The sequence below is a fragment of the Myotis brandtii genome, unplaced genomic scaffold, assembly GCF_000412655.1.
Source record: "Myotis brandtii unplaced genomic scaffold, ASM41265v1 scaffold1026, whole genome shotgun sequence".
NCBI classification, from domain to species: Eukaryota; Metazoa; Chordata; class Mammalia; order Chiroptera; family Vespertilionidae; genus Myotis; species Myotis brandtii.
The window spans coordinates 531137-546091 of record NW_005353435.1 but is presented as its reverse complement, the minus strand read 5'-3'; the positions used below and the strand labels follow the sequence as shown (position 1 = coordinate 546091).

Sequence of the window (14955 nt, the reverse complement as noted above, 5' to 3'; positions counted from 1 at the left end):
TCTTTTTTTTTTTTTTTTAAATACAGGCACACGTGTGTGTGTGTGTGTGTGTGTGTGTTTACATTTTTATTGATTTCAGAGAGGAAGGGAGAGGGAGAGAGAAACATGGATCGGCTGCCTCCTGCACGCCCCACGCTGGGGATGGAGCCCGCAACCCAGCCCAACTGAGAATCGAACCCTGACCTCCTGGTTCATAGGTCGACTGGGCCAGGCCGGCTGGGTTTTAATATATTTTTTATTGTTGCTAGTATTACAGATACCTCTTATTTTCCCCTTCATTCCTCCTCTCCTCCCAGCCTCCCCCCCTCCGCACCCCCCCAGGTCTTCACCACCCTATTTCTTGCCCGGATCCATGGGCTGTGCCCTTAAGTATATAAGTTCTCTGGTTTCTCTCTTCTCGTCCCCCCAACCCCACATCGAGGTATGTCAGTCGGTCCCATGTCTTCCCTGCTTCGGGTCTTATTTTGTTGGTCAATTCATTCTGTTGATTAGAACAAATCTAGGAAGATTTGGAACTTCTGGAGGTTTTAATTGCCTGTATTTGTCATTGTACTTTTCCCACAAGTCCCTTTGCCACCCAGCCTTTCTCCAACTCGCCTCTCCCCCCCCACCCCCCAACACCTCTCTCTGTCTCCTGATTTTAACAGGTCTTTTTATGCCAACAAAACGTTTACTGGTCACTCACCATTGTCACGAGAGCTCTGTAGCGCTCGGGGTTGCATAATCCTGGTGTAACGGATTGTTTTTTATTTTAAACAATAGATTAATTTTTATCTACTTTAGGAGGAAATAAAAGAGGGCATTTAAAAGGTTTGCCACCATGCTTGTCCTAGCAGTTAGTGTCGGTCTGACTTAAATATAATGTTAATTTGTTTGAGAAGGTCAAACAGGGAAAACAGAAAAAAGCAAGATAAACAAACAAACAAAAGAGGGTATGTATGTGTATGTGGCTGCCTTCCGGTTGGGAGATCAGTATTCTTTGGAACGAGAGGAAATGCCCGTTTTGTGGCGGAGCTAGGAGCTCTTCGTTGCTGGTAGCGGGTCCACTTCTCCCAGGCTCGTCACTGTAACGGCCCTCCTCGTGGCCTTCCCACCCGACGGGTGTGTGGTGGGAATATTTGACCTCTAACTGCTGCCCCTGTGGGAGTCCCTAAGGAATGTAGAAAGAGGGTTTCGGTGTGGCTCTGACAGGCGTAGGTCCCTTTTTCAGTCCTAACTGGCTTGTGACTTGAGTACAATTCTCCTATATAATAAAAGCCTAATATGCGAATTGTCCCCTCGACCAGGAGTTCAACCGGGTGTTCAGCCGGCCAACTGCCCGCAGCCCCTGCTCCTGGCTGGCCCAGCCCTTGATCGGCCCCTCCACCCCATCGGACCCAACCCATGCACAAATTGGTGCACTGGGCCTCTAGTTTCCTATATTACAGGAGAGAGTTGGTCCTTTACTTCCCCATTCACCAGTGGTTCTTTACTGATAAGACTTCTCAACTTTTCATGTAAACGATTAGGCAGTTGTATATGAGCTTTCTCCTCGGACGGACGCTGCACATGTCTTGTGATTACATAGTTTTCCTCTCATGATGTCCTGAGCTTTTTCTTACTATTCCTATTTCAGGCCTGTCCTGTGCTTGTGCAATGTGCTATCTAATCTGAGAGTGGTATTCGAGATACTTGAGATATTGCTGATTGCAACAAACAGTCCTTAGTCATTCTTCTCAGTGTTCAAGACACAGAAGTTAAAGAGCAAGCCCTCGCCTTTCAGGACTTCAAAGGAAGTCATGAAAGTAAACAAACAGTTGCAATGAAGTGGAACAAGGGCAGTGGTGGAAACATGCACAATGCCTTGTGGGAGTGAGAGAAGGAGCCCCTGACCTGTCGGGACCAGAGAAGGTGACGCCTGCGCTGAGTTTTTGAGATGTGAAGGGAGATGAGGGAGAGGAAGCCTGCTCTAGGCATCCATGTAAGAACACTACACATCGGGAACCAAGGGGTCAGGGAAGGCTAGAATAGAGGGGGCAGGCTACATTTCCCAAAGGGATTTCATGTGTCGTGTTTACCCACCCTTACTGCTAAAATCTGAACTTTACTGGGCACCATTTAAGGGGATCACATTAGTACGTTGAAGGTCTAAGAGAACTGCTTGGTTTCTGCCATGATTATCTGGATGAATAACCTCTCCTCCTTCACTCAAGTGGAGACTGTAGAAAGAGAGTCTGGCAGGGGAGGGAATTTGATGCCAGGATCCTGGACATGGGTCAGGAGAGAGAAGGGAAGACAGCCCGAGTCGGCAGTGGCAGTGAGTGTGGTTAGAGGGCGATGGGCCGCCTGTGGGGTGTGGAGGGCAGCTGAAGGGGTGGCTAAGGAAGAGGAGGCAGACTCAGGTTGACTCCTGGTTTCTGTGATTGGGCAACTGGGTGGATGAGATGCCTTTCGCAGATAGGAGATGCGGACAGAGCAGGTTTGGTCAGGGTGTAATTGGGGTTGTGTTCAGTTTGAGATGGGGGAGGCAAAATTAATGATTTTTTTAAAATATATTTTTTTATTGATTTCAGAGAGGAAGGGAGAGAGAGAAACATCAATGATAAGAGAGAATCATCGATCGGCTGCCTCCTGCACACCCCCTACTGGGGATCGAGCCCACAACCCTGGCATGTGCCCTTGACTGGAATCGAACCTGGGACCCTTCAGTCCGCAGGCCGACGCTCTGTCCACTGCGCCAAACCAGCTAGGGCAAAGTTAATGATTTTTAATTTGTGGATTATTATGTTATGGACCAGATCCATCACAAGGGGCTTGGGAGACATCCGAATAGAGTTAGAAATATGGGAGCCGAGCAAAGAGGAAGGGCTGGTCTAAACATGTAGGCTTGGCAACCATCACAAGTAGGTTGTATCCTAAGCCACTGGCCTGGTGAAGTCTTGCAGTGAGACCACAGAATGCAAAGGAGGCTGGGGGTGGGGGATCGCTGGCGCACCCGTCACCCAAACTATGGCTTCCTGTTAGACTCTGAATGAGAAATCTCGACTCCTTACAACGTGCTACAAGACACCACATCACCAGGCGGGCAGCCGCTGCTACTTTTTTTATTGAGGTCCCAGCACAAAGCTCTCCTCCCCAGAGAGGACTTCCCCAGCCATTCAATCTCGAGAGCACTCCCACCCCTTTTCATTAGTTACTCTATCCCGTTGTCCTTAGAGTATTTCGTTTCCAGTGCTGGCAGCCGGAGTCTGTAGTCTTGTACTTGCTGTCAGAGCTGATCGTTAAATTTTCATGAAGCTTGCAAGCCCAATGTTAAAACGCAGCCATTATTAAAAATTAAAGAGTAAGCCCTGGCCGGGTAGTCAGCTGGAGCATCGCCCCGTGCACCGAAAGGCTGTGGGCTTGCTTCCCATCAGGGTACATACCTGGTTGGAAGGTTCGATCCTTCCTCGGGCATGTATGAGAGGCGACTGATTGATGCTTGTCTCTCCCCCACTCCCCCCCCCCTCGCCCCCTTTTTCTGCTTACTCTCTCTATAAAAATCAATAAACATATCCTCGGGTGAGGATTCAAAAAATATTAAAGATTAAGTTATATATTTACAATTAAGTAAATCCTGTTAAAAAATAGCCCTGCCAGCGTGGCTCAGTGGAGTGTCAACCTATGAACCAGGAGGTCACAGTTGTATTCCCATCAGGGCTCATGCCCGGGTTGTAGGCTCGATCCCCAGCGGGGAGCATGCAGGAGGCAGCCGATGGATGTTTCTCTCTGATATCTTTGTTTTTCTCTCTATATCCCCCTCCATTCTCTCTAAAATCAATAAAAAAAACATTTAAAAGATAAAATAAAACATGATAATTCAATATCAATTTATTGATCCTATTTACATTTTTTCTTGGAATATGAAAATCTAACACTCGGTCACTCTGCTCTTGTCACATGTCACAGAATACAAATTGGGCAGAAATAAAGCTTTACAAGTACAGTCCCTAATCTATCCTGACTTATTATACAGGATGTACATGACTTTCTTTCCTTTACCTTGTCCACAGAAGGAGCTCAAAAAGTGGGATGAGTTTGAAGATATGTTAGAGGAAAGGAGGCATGTCAGTGACCTGAAGTTTGCCATGAAGTGCTACACCCCTCTCCTGTATAAGGGGCTCATTCCGTGCACGCCAAACGATATTAAGTCTAGTGTTCTCAACTCTGAAGAGGTTTACTATGTCATTAAGCAGGTAAGTGAGTCCTCTTCAACGCAGCCCGGTTTGCTCCTGGTCAACAAGTTCTTTCTCTTCTTGATGCTATGAATTTAGTTGGCTATCTTTAATGTATCTTTTTTAAAAATATTTTTTTATCGATTTCAGAGAGGAAGGGAGAGAGAGAGAAACATCAATGATGAGAGAGAATCACGGATCAGTTGCCTCCTGCACGCCCCTGACTGGGGATGGAGCCCGCACCCGGGCCCTTGCCCTGACCTGGAATCTTACCACAACCTCCTGGTTCCTAGGACCACACTCAGCCACTGAGCCACGCTGGCTGGGCTGGGCTTAATGTATCTTTTTAGGTTTAGCTACATTCAGCACATTCATCAAATGTACACCATAGCCAGAACGTGTGTGAGCCTCTGTCCTAGACACAGGGTCTAGCAGTGAGCGACTGGAGCAGGGTTCCTGCCTCTTAAGTGTGCAGTCTGATGGGGCATGAGGACAGTTGTATCATCAACTTTGATACAAGATACGCTAGTGGGCGCCACTGCAGGGCCACCTGTTAGAGGGGAAGCTAGTTTTGTGTAGGGAGTTAGAGAGAGATTTTTTAAAATGAGGCCTGAAAGAGGATTAGGAGTTTTCCAGGTGAACTGGGTGAAAGGAGTATTTCTAACAGAGCAAATAACTTTCCCCGTGGTTTTCAAACCTCACTTGGGAGCTCTAAGAATCCCTGTGCGTCAGCCCTCCCCTGTACCAATTACACCAGGAGGTCGGGAAGAAGCCAGCCATCGGTAGTCTTTAAGGAAGCCCGGTCCATTCCAAAGGGTGGCAGTTTGGGAACCACCCGCTTGTTTTAAGGACCAGAGAACACGCATATTTGCAGCACTGAAGGTGGTTTAACATGACCAGACCACAGAAGCAGAGAAGGGGTCATGGTAAGAATTGAGACTGGAGAGGAAAGCAGGGCCTCTGGCGTGGAGGGCGTTGCAAACCTCGTAGCGGAATTAGAAGTCGTGCAAAGCCATTGAAGGATTTCCTTTTGGAGTTGGTGCGATTCGTTTATATTTTAGAAACATATCTGGCTAAAAATAGAGATAAGAAATCTGCTCATGATGCTTAAAGTGTAGACACCTTAAGCCGATGCACCTGCCATTTTTTATTTGGTGCCTGCAACTTGGTTGCAATGATGTTTGGGCTACTGAGTTGCTGGGCTACTAAGTTGCAATGCTCTTGGCCTTGTTTTGCTCCTGTCCTCGCTAAGTACCAGTGTTGGCTATTGCAAGGGATTCTGTTTATTCTTTAAACACATAACCCTAGGGAACGGAAGGGCTGTTTGCATTTTAAGTTATGTCGTCAAAGTCAGTAGGTGCAGGATCTGTAGGGAAGTGAGTCCTGTAAGTTCAAGTTTATGATTAGGTGACAAGTTGACATTGAGATTGCCCTTTCCCTGATCAGAAATGTACAAAGGCTTTTAGACAACAAAGACATTTGAGAGGTAAAGTAGACATTACTAAGGGAAGGGAAGAAGCCTTCACAGCCAGGGGAGGGAGGGGGCGGGAGTGGAGAGGAGCTGAGTTCTGTTTGGGACAGACTGACCGCGCCGCTCCCTGTCCTCTCTCTGCAGCCTTTCGTTCTCATCAGCCCCTTCCCTTCAATCTATAGACAGGTCCAGGGCCACTGAACTGTACACTTGAAAGTGATTGCAATGGCAAATTTTATATTATGTATATTTGTATCATAACTTTAAAAACTGGGATGATTTTAAAAAATAAAACAAGTTGAAGGCTTTCCAACTTGGAAGAGCGTTTTTCCTCTCTCTTCCCTCTTTTTTTTTCTTTTCATTATTTTATTGATTTCAGAGAGGAAGGGAGAGGGAAAGAGAGATAGAAACATCAATGATGAGAGAATCATTGATCGGCTGCCTCCTGCACACCCCACACTGGGGATGGAGCCCGCAACCTGGGCCTGTGCCCTGACTGGGTAACCATCAGCTAACACACAGACTTTCCTCCTTTTCAAAGTGGCTGTGTGGGGGCGGTTCGAAGGATTCAGTTTGGCTTCCCTGAGGACAGAAACGGACTCGCTCGTCGCCAGGCCCTGGCCAGGGCTCGCACACAGCCAGCATTTTGTTCCGTTATCAGGAGATTGCTCTGCCGTGGGAGTGAAGGCGTTTCCTTGTGAGCGCGTGGAGCTCACTGATCGTCTTTGATAGTCGGGATTTGTAGCAGGTCCCGTGTATCTGAGGTGGTGCGAATGGGGCTTCAGTGTAGTCTTGTCTCTACCTTGGTCATGACCTGGTCATGGCATCGAGCAGTCACTGAAAGGCACCATGCCGTGCGTTTAGGGCCGTGGCTCCTGGTGGAAGCTGGTAACACACCTGACGGAGAGGGGGCTGGTCTCCTGTCTCACATGCCATCCTGGAAAGCCGATTCCCTGTGAGTTCCTAGTCCTTGAAGTTGTCTAAAGAGGATCATTCATCCACTTGTGTTTCGTTGGGAAATGCACAATGTCCACTTACATGAAGGAGAAACGTACTAATTTTGAGTTCTCAGTATCAGCCGTGTGGACCTGGTTTGAATGAAAGAGCTGTGGCTCCTTTTTCCAGAAACGCATCCGCGCTTCTCTCCCCTCCAGCTCTCCAAGGAGTCCCTCCAGTCCCAGGATGCCCTCCGCGAGGAAGCGTGCCAGATCTTGGATGAGATGAGCCACAAGCTGCGTCTGGGAGCCATCCGGTTTTTTGCCTTTGCCCTGAGCAAAATATTTAAACAGATTTACTCCAAAGTGTGTGTCAATGAAGAAGGTATTCAGAAAGTGAGTATTTCTGGTTGAAACAGCCCCCTCTCCTTCGCCCCTCACTGTTTGGGCAGCTCCGCGGCTTCTCACCTGCACTCAGTGGCCAGGCCTGGCCGGCAGGCGTCCCCAGCACAGGGCTCGGCCCTCCGCACGGTGGTGTGTGATGATTGTCAGATGGTGAGTTTTCTAATTCCGTCACTTCTGTTACTTAATAGTTTGCTTTTTCCTGTAAGGAAACACTTTCCTATAAAGATTATATTTTTTAATTTGTTTTTTAAATATGTTTTTATTGGTTTGAGAGAGAGAGAGGGAGGGAGAGAGGAACATTGATGAGAGAAGCATCCATCGGCTGCCTCTGAAGATTCTTTTCACTCAAGTGTTTCCTCCTGTGACTCTTCAGATCGCTCACTCACTGCCAGGTCTCTGCCCGGGAACGGCTGGCACTGTGCCTGGGCCAGGGCAGCTGGCTGGCCATGCCTTCCCGGATCTCAAATCTCCTTCCCTCAGTCGGTCCTACTTAGGATTCAGAGAAACAGACAACACATCGATACCAGTGAACACGGGTGAGGTTGACAGCCTCGGGTACATCTGGGAGCTCCCCCATCGATACCAGTGAACACGGGTGAGGTTGACAGCCTCAGGGTTACAACATCTGGGAGCTCCCGTGCATGCCTCCCAGCTCCATGGCACCCACTGTCCCTGGCAGTATTGTTCCTTTCACGTGTCCTAAAAATTCATAGGTTTTGTTTTTAATCTCCCGAGAGAAGCGCATTCTCTCGCTGTGGACACCAGTTTGGAGCAGAGCGCACAGCTGACTTCTTTTAAATCCTCACCCGAGGGTATTTTTCCATGGCCTTTTAGAGAGAGTGGAAGGGAGAGAGAGAGAGAGAGAGAAACATCAATGTGAGAGAGACACATCGATTGGTTGCCTCCCACACGAGCCCCGACCGGGCCTGGGATTCAACCTGCAACCCAGGCATGTGCCCTGGACTGGGAATTGAACTCGTGACCTCGATGCTCTAACCACTGAGCCACGCCAGCTGGGCACAGCTGACTTTCTCATTCCGACTGACCTCATTTCTGTTCCCAGATCTGCCATTTATTAAATGTGTGGCCATGCCACACACAAGGAAGCTAAGGCTCTTCACAAATACCTGGCATTAAACAATGTGTGTAACATGCTTACTACGTACAATGCTTAATACGGTGCCCACCTAATATAAGTTAGCGATCATCAACGTTATTGTTATGACATCAAAATTTTTACCTTCTCCATATCCTTGCATTGGGTGAAGTTACCTAGAACTCAAACATGTGTCATTGCCGAACCAGTTTGGCTCAGTGGATAGAGCGTCGGCTTTCGGGCTCAGGGGGCCCAGGTTCAATTACGGTCAAGGGCATGTACCTTGGTTGCGGGCACATCCCCACTGGGGGGCGTGCAGGAGGCAGCTGATTGATCTCTCTCATCGATGTTTCTGGCTCTCTATCCCTCTCCCTTCTTCTCTGTAAAAAAATCAATAAAATATATTTAAAAAAAAAAAAAAAAACAACGTGTCGTGTGTGTGGGAGGGGAGGCAGACGCAGTATCAGTCTCCCCTCCATCCATGTGCACATCCTCCCGTGTTCTGCCGTGAGGTGCGACTTTAATAACGTGAACACTGAAATGATTCAAAGCGTCTTTTATGTATTTTAAAGCTACAGCGAGCCATCCAGGAGCACCCGGTTGTCCTGCTGCCCAGCCACCGAAGCTACATCGACTTCCTGATGTTGTCTTTCCTTCTGTACAACTATGACCTGCCGGTCCCGGTCATCGCGGCGGGGATGGGTGCGTGCGCTTCTCTCCTTTCTTCGATTGTAAAGATTAAAACGTGCGCTGGAATGATCGCAACCACAGATTTTTATACCAGTGCTTTCATTCCTGGAGGATGGGTTCCCAAAAGTAGCATTGCTAAGGCAAATAAGTTATGTGTTTATTCTCTCTAGGGTAGCCAGGGAAGCTGGGCTTTAAACATATACGGCTGGTAATAAAGGCGGTAAACAGTGGGGTGAAATACGGCTGGGACTTAAGCACTTTAAACGCATTTTCGTCTATGGACATGTGAGGAAGTTACTTGAAAATCAGGGAAAATGAAAAGGGCTCCTGTAAACTGATGCTAGAACTCCTCCCCTTAGCCCAGCTTCTTTATTAAAGACGGTGGGTGTTTTACCGGATGGTCCACTGGGGAGGGGGAGCTTGTTGGCCTGGCTGTCCAGAGCTGGTGGACACATGCTGGCCTGTCGAATTCAGCAGCGGTGCTGACTGAAGAAGTCGGCCTGATGATGTTGCTGCGGTTGGCACATGGCCTGCCGTTCCCTCTGCCTCTAGCTCAGGGGTGGGGGACGTCCGGCTCGTGGGCTGTGTAAGGCCCGAGAAATCATTTGGTCTGGCCCTGCCAATGCATCATGGGGAGGTAATTAAATGTTTGACCAAATATAGCAGCTAATTTTTTAAATATATTATTTTATTGATTTCAGAGAAGAAGGGAGAGGGAGAGAGAGAGAAACGTCAATGATGAGAGAGAACCATTGATCGGCCTCACACTGGGAATCGAGTCCATAACCCGGGCATGTGCCCTGACCAGAAATTGAACTGTGACCTCCTGGTTCATAGGTCGGCGCTCAACCACTGAGCCACGCGGGCCGGGCAGCAGGCTAATGTTTAAGTGGATAATTGTGTATGGCCTGTGAATGATGTTATAAATATCCACATGGCCCTTGGCAGGAAAAATGTCCCCCCCACCCTCCCCCGCTCCAGCTGGTCTGATTGTGAACCCCGAGGTGCATGGAGGGTGCAAGGTTACCTCCCCGCGAGCACCTGCCCACACAGTCCCTCCTTCCCATCATTCCATGAGATGTCTCTTCTTGGGGACTTTGATCTCAGAAGTTACAATCCTGAAGGTCACAGGAGTGTCTTACATCCATGAGATCCTCCTTAGCAGAGCATGAGTTAGGTCTTTATGGACCGTCCCAGGCTCTGCAGTCAATGCTGACCCTTCCCCCTCTAGACTTCCTGGGGATGAAGATGATCGGGGAGCTGCTGCGCATGTCGGGTGCCTTCTTCATGCGGCGCACCTTCGGCGGCAACAGACTCTACTGGGCTGTGTTCTCCGAATACGTCAAAACCATGTTACGGGTAAATGCAGACAATCACCAGGTGCTCCAGCTGTTTCCTTCTCGCTGAAGTTCCCTGCGAGCCCTCATTTAAGTCCCTGACGCCCGAATGGGCCGCTGAGCCGCGTTCCTCCCGGAGGAGTGCGCGGAGCTCAGCAGCCTGGCTGCTCCCCGTGGCTGTGTCGGAGCTTCCCTGTGAGCAGTGTGTGCAGCGGCCGGGGCGGGAGCTGGGGAGGAAGCAAAGAAGCCTTGATCCTTTGAGCGTAGGCAATGGGCTTTGTGTTTTGTTTTGTTTGTTTGTGTTTTCTCTTTAAAGAATGGTTATGCTCCTGTTGAATTTTTCCTCGAAGGGACAAGAAGCCGCTCCTCCAAGACTCTGACCCCTAAATTTGGTAGGTCACTCGCCGGCGGAGGAGGAAGACACACCCAGGGCCAGAGGCGGGGGGGGGGGGGGGGGGGGGGGGGGGGGGGGGGTCAGTGCAGCTGCGAAGTAGAACTTGACACTTTTTAAAAATTGTTTTGTTGTTTATTTTAGAGAGGAAGGGAGAGAGAGAAACATTAATGAAGAGAGAGAATCATGGATCGGCTGCCTCCTGCACGCCCCACACTGGGGATGGAGCCCACAACCCGGGCATGGGCCCTGACCGGGAATGGAACCGTGACCTGGTTCATAGGCCACTGAGCCACGCCGGCCGGGCCTTGGCGCTTTTTTTGCAAGATACTGTTTTCTTTATGAGCAGAACTCTTTAAGCGTAACTGCTTGTATTTAAGGGCTTAGTGTGTCCTGTACACTTGGTGTCTTCCTGTGTATGTGCCGTGTTTGCAGACTGGGATATATATACCTGAAAGCCATTTCTCCCTTTGTTTGCAGGTCTTCTGAATATTGTGATGGAACCTTTTTTCAAAAGAGAAGTTTTTGACACCTACCTTGTTCCAATTAGCATCAGTTATGATAAGATACTAGAAGAAACCCTTTATGTGTATGAGCTTTTAGGGGTGCCCAAGCCAAAGGAATCTACGACCGTACGTAAAGGATGGCCACGCCTGCGTTTATTGGGAGTTAGGGGAAATGCTCATTTACAGCTCAACCCATTTCCTCATTTGCTTTTGTTTTCTTCCCCCTGTTGCGGTGCTGTTAGGGATTGCTGAAAGCCAGGAGGATTCTCTCGGAAAACTTTGGCAGCATCCACGTATACTTCGGAGACCCCGTGTCGCTTCGATCTCTGGCAGCTGGGCGGTTGAGCCGAAGCCCATATAACCTGGTCCCAAGGTGCAAGGCTGGTGTTTTCATAACCGAATTAGAAACAAGGATGAAAATCTGGAAGTGTGAATTGTGGCTTTTTAAAAAAATATCTTTTTATTGATTTTTTAGAGAGAGAGAGGAAGGGAGAAGGAGAGAGAGAAAAATGTCACTAAGAGAGGAACATCATTGATTGGCTGCCTCCTGCATGCCCCCTCCTGAGGATGGAGCCCGCAACCTGGGCATGTGCCCTGACAGGGAATTGAGCCGGCGACCTCTTGGTTCCTGGGCCAACATTCAGCCGCTGAGCCACACCGGCCGGGCTGAATTGTGATTCTCGACTAGTTCTAGGACTGGAACGTGGTTATTTGAGGTCACACATCGGGGAAGTGGAAGCCTCAATTAAAGAAGAATTATATGCTTGGCAGAAACGATTAGCTGTAGGATGTATATGTCAAATACGCAGGCAGACTGTTCGCTCTTCTCAGGGGAACCAGCACCCGACTAACTTAAAAGTGGGGAGAGCTACAGGGGTGCCAGCCAGCGAATGGATGGACCCAGTGGGCCCACACAGGGTGTGCTGAGTGTGATGGTGGATCCCAGAAAGGATTGTGTGTCACGAATGGGGGTGAGTTTCTGTCTGTAACCGCTTCTGTCTCTGCCTTGTAGGTACATCCCTCAGAAGCAGTCGGAGGACACGCAAGCCTTTGTCACTGAGGTCGCCTACAGGATGCAGCTCCTGCAGATCCAGAACCTGGTGCTGAGCCCGTGGGTCCTGGTGGCCACCGTCCTGCTGCAGCACCGGCCGGCCATGGACTTCGACGCCCTGATGGAGAAGACGCTGTGGCTGAAGGGCTTAACCCTGGCCTTTGGGGGCTTCCTCATGTGGCCCGGTACGTAGGGGGTCATTGCTCAGCTGCTAGAACCTCATGCCAGCACCTGGCCTTTGAATCCCCAGGCCAGGTCCCCAGCACCGCCTGAGGCTCCCAGCAGGGACCCCGCCCGCGTCTTGCCGTTGGCCTGAATGAACTGTCCTGTGTGTAGACAATGAACCCGCTGACGAGGTGATCCAGTCCAGCCTCCTCCTGCACTCCAACATCGCCAGCCTCGACAGGGACCGCGTGGTTCTGAAAGTGGACGCCAGGGACTCGGAGGTGGTGGACGGCCTCATCTACCAGCACATCACGCTCCTCATGTGCTCGGCCTACAGGAACCAGCTGCTCAACGTCTTCGTCCGGCCCTCCTTGGTGGCTCTGGCGCTGCAGGTGGCTGGCGGGGGCAAGAAAGGTAACTCGGGAACGTGGTCTGGAACCGGGGAGGAGGCCTGGCCCTTCAGTGCTGTGTAGAGAGCAGCGCTGGGCCTCATACCCGTCCTCCCACCTGTGCAGCCCACACCCCAGCCCGGAGCGGGGCCCGTGCACGCGGAAGTTAGGTTTGTCCCTAAATACACGTCCGTCTGCCTGGAGCTGGGGACTTGGAAGGGACCTGAGCGCGCTCACGGCACAGCAGACAGGTCGTTTCTGGGTGGCGGGCAGGTGGCGCTACGTGTCAGGAGAACAAGAGAGAGTCCTCTGTTAGTGTGTGTGCCTGTGCACGCCTGTGCGAAGGGTGTGGAACCAGGGGCGAGAGGGATGAAGAAACCGTCTCTCTCCTCTGCTGGGAGCCGGAGTCGGGAAAGGGACGGTCCCTCGTGTCTAAGCTGTGGGGCTTCTTGCTCAGCCCAGACTGACTGCCTGGAGCAGGGGTGGGGACGTCCAGCCGGGGGCTGGGCAGGGCCTGGGAGATCCTCTGGTCTGGCCCTGCCAAGGCCGCACGGGCGAGTTGATGACACGACTGACCAAACGACGGGCTGACTGAAGCGGATGAGTTTGTGTGGCCTGAGAATGATGTTGTGATCTCCACATGGCCCTTGGCAGGAAGAGGTGCCCCCGCCCTGGATGAGAGGCTTGGTTGCCGTTTAGAGTCACCATTGAAAGTGCGGGACGGCAGTTGGCTCTCGGGCACAGTGGGGTTGGTGGTCGCTTTCGCTGGGGCCTCACCGCTCATCCCCGAGAGGCGGGAACGTGCCTCTGAAGCTGCGTTCGGAGTGTCCTGGACTCCTCGCCACTCCCAGGGGGTGATTTTCTGCAACGAATCCCTTTCCAGAGGACGTCTACTGCCGCTTCCGCTTCCTGCGTGATGTCCTGTCGGACGAGTTCATCTTCCTTCCGGGAAACGCAGTGAAGGTACATCTTTGCCACCAAGGAGCGAGCGCGTGCGCAGTGCGAGTCCTGGGGAGGCTGGGCACCGTCACAGATGGGTCTTCCCTCCCTTTGGCTTAAAGGGGAACGGGGACGCTCACAGGTCAGCCAACTCCAGTTTGATTCTGGGTTAAATTTATCAATAACTTAGGGATTATTTGGTAAGAAGAGGGTCATTCTTTGAATGGTTAGTGCAGCTACTGCAAATCAATCAACTCGAGCTTGCTAAAAGTTTACCAACCCGCACGCATGTTCCTGGTAACAGCTGTTGGCATGAGGGGGCCTTTTGCTTTAAGAGCAGAGAGTGTGGTCCTGCCTGGCAGGGCAGCAGCTGGTGAGGGACCAGGCTGGGGTGCGGGGTGGGGAGCCCGGGATAGACGGGGTGGGCTTTCTGGGCACTGCTCAGGAGAGGGGGCGGGCTTTTGGTGCATAGGTCTAAGGTTCTAGGACTTGCTGTGCCCTCCTCTCTGAGGAGCTTGTGTGCAAAGGGAAGGAAAAGCCATCACCCAGGTGGTGCCTCCTCGGGCTGAGGGCGAAATCAGCACTGAGTCTTAGAACCAATGCTTCCGTGGCCACCGCGTAACAACCGGAGCCTCGGGAAGGGTTGACAGCTGATGTCTCGTGCTCTGCGCCCCTGGCTGCACGCACAGGGCGGCCGTGTCCTCACTCAATGGGTCCTTCTGTCTTCTCTGCCCCCTCCCAGGACTTTGAAGAAGGCTGCTACCTGCTTTGTAAAAGCGAGACCATTCAGGTGACGACGAAGGACATCCTAGTGACAGAGGAGGGAAAGCCCGTGTTCGAGTTTTTAATAGGCCTCTTCAGGCCTTTTGTGGAGTGCTACCAGGTATGGAAGTCTTCCAGAAGCTCGCGTCTAAGATTCCCCACCCGCTACTTATTTCTGGCCTGAAGGGCAGGTGTCTTCCCCAGGTGCCAGGTAGACCAGGAGACTGATCCTGAGATGAGGGGCTTCACCCGCCAGGTGAGACCCTGCTCCCTGTGAACAGGCGGCGGCTCGGTCCCATCAGACCCGGGAGGACAGCTGAGTGGCACAGTCTTCCTGTGACCACAGCTTCGCCCAGGCATTGCCATACTTGCCCCAGTGTTGGTTCAGAGTCTGTAGCACAGTGTTTGACAAACAGTCGGCACTTAGTAAACGCAAGATCTGCATGATACAGTCGGAAGGGAAAGGAGAAGTTCAAGTGCAAGTATCTGAAAGTTTGAGCTCTCAGGAGTGAGTCAGGCGCGGGCTGCTGTGCATGACCGCAGGGAGAGCGCCCACATGCAGGGGAGGCAGGTTGTTGGGGATGGAAACGTCAGAGGGCCCCTGCCTGTCTGTGGCTCTGAGCTC

At 51.0% G+C, this 14955-nt stretch overlaps 1 protein-coding gene across 1 annotated transcript in view; it reads left to right on the top strand.

The window, feature by feature from the left end:
• The window catches only part of GNPAT (glyceronephosphate O-acyltransferase), a 19193-nt gene that overhangs the window by 669 nt on the left and 3569 nt on the right, over positions 1-14955 (top strand). The window contains exons 2-12 of the mRNA XM_005856360.2: positions 4032-4214; positions 6819-6995; positions 8673-8802; positions 10022-10149; positions 10444-10519; positions 10999-11150; positions 11267-11397; positions 12037-12260; positions 12412-12654; positions 13513-13592; positions 14311-14451. Of these exons, the coding sequence (XP_005856422.1) occupies positions 4032-4214; positions 6819-6995; positions 8673-8802; positions 10022-10149; positions 10444-10519; positions 10999-11150; positions 11267-11397; positions 12037-12260; positions 12412-12654; positions 13513-13592; positions 14311-14451 (1665 nt within the window). The remainder of the gene's footprint in view (positions 1-4031; positions 4215-6818; positions 6996-8672; positions 8803-10021; positions 10150-10443; positions 10520-10998; positions 11151-11266; positions 11398-12036; positions 12261-12411; positions 12655-13512; positions 13593-14310; positions 14452-14955) is intronic.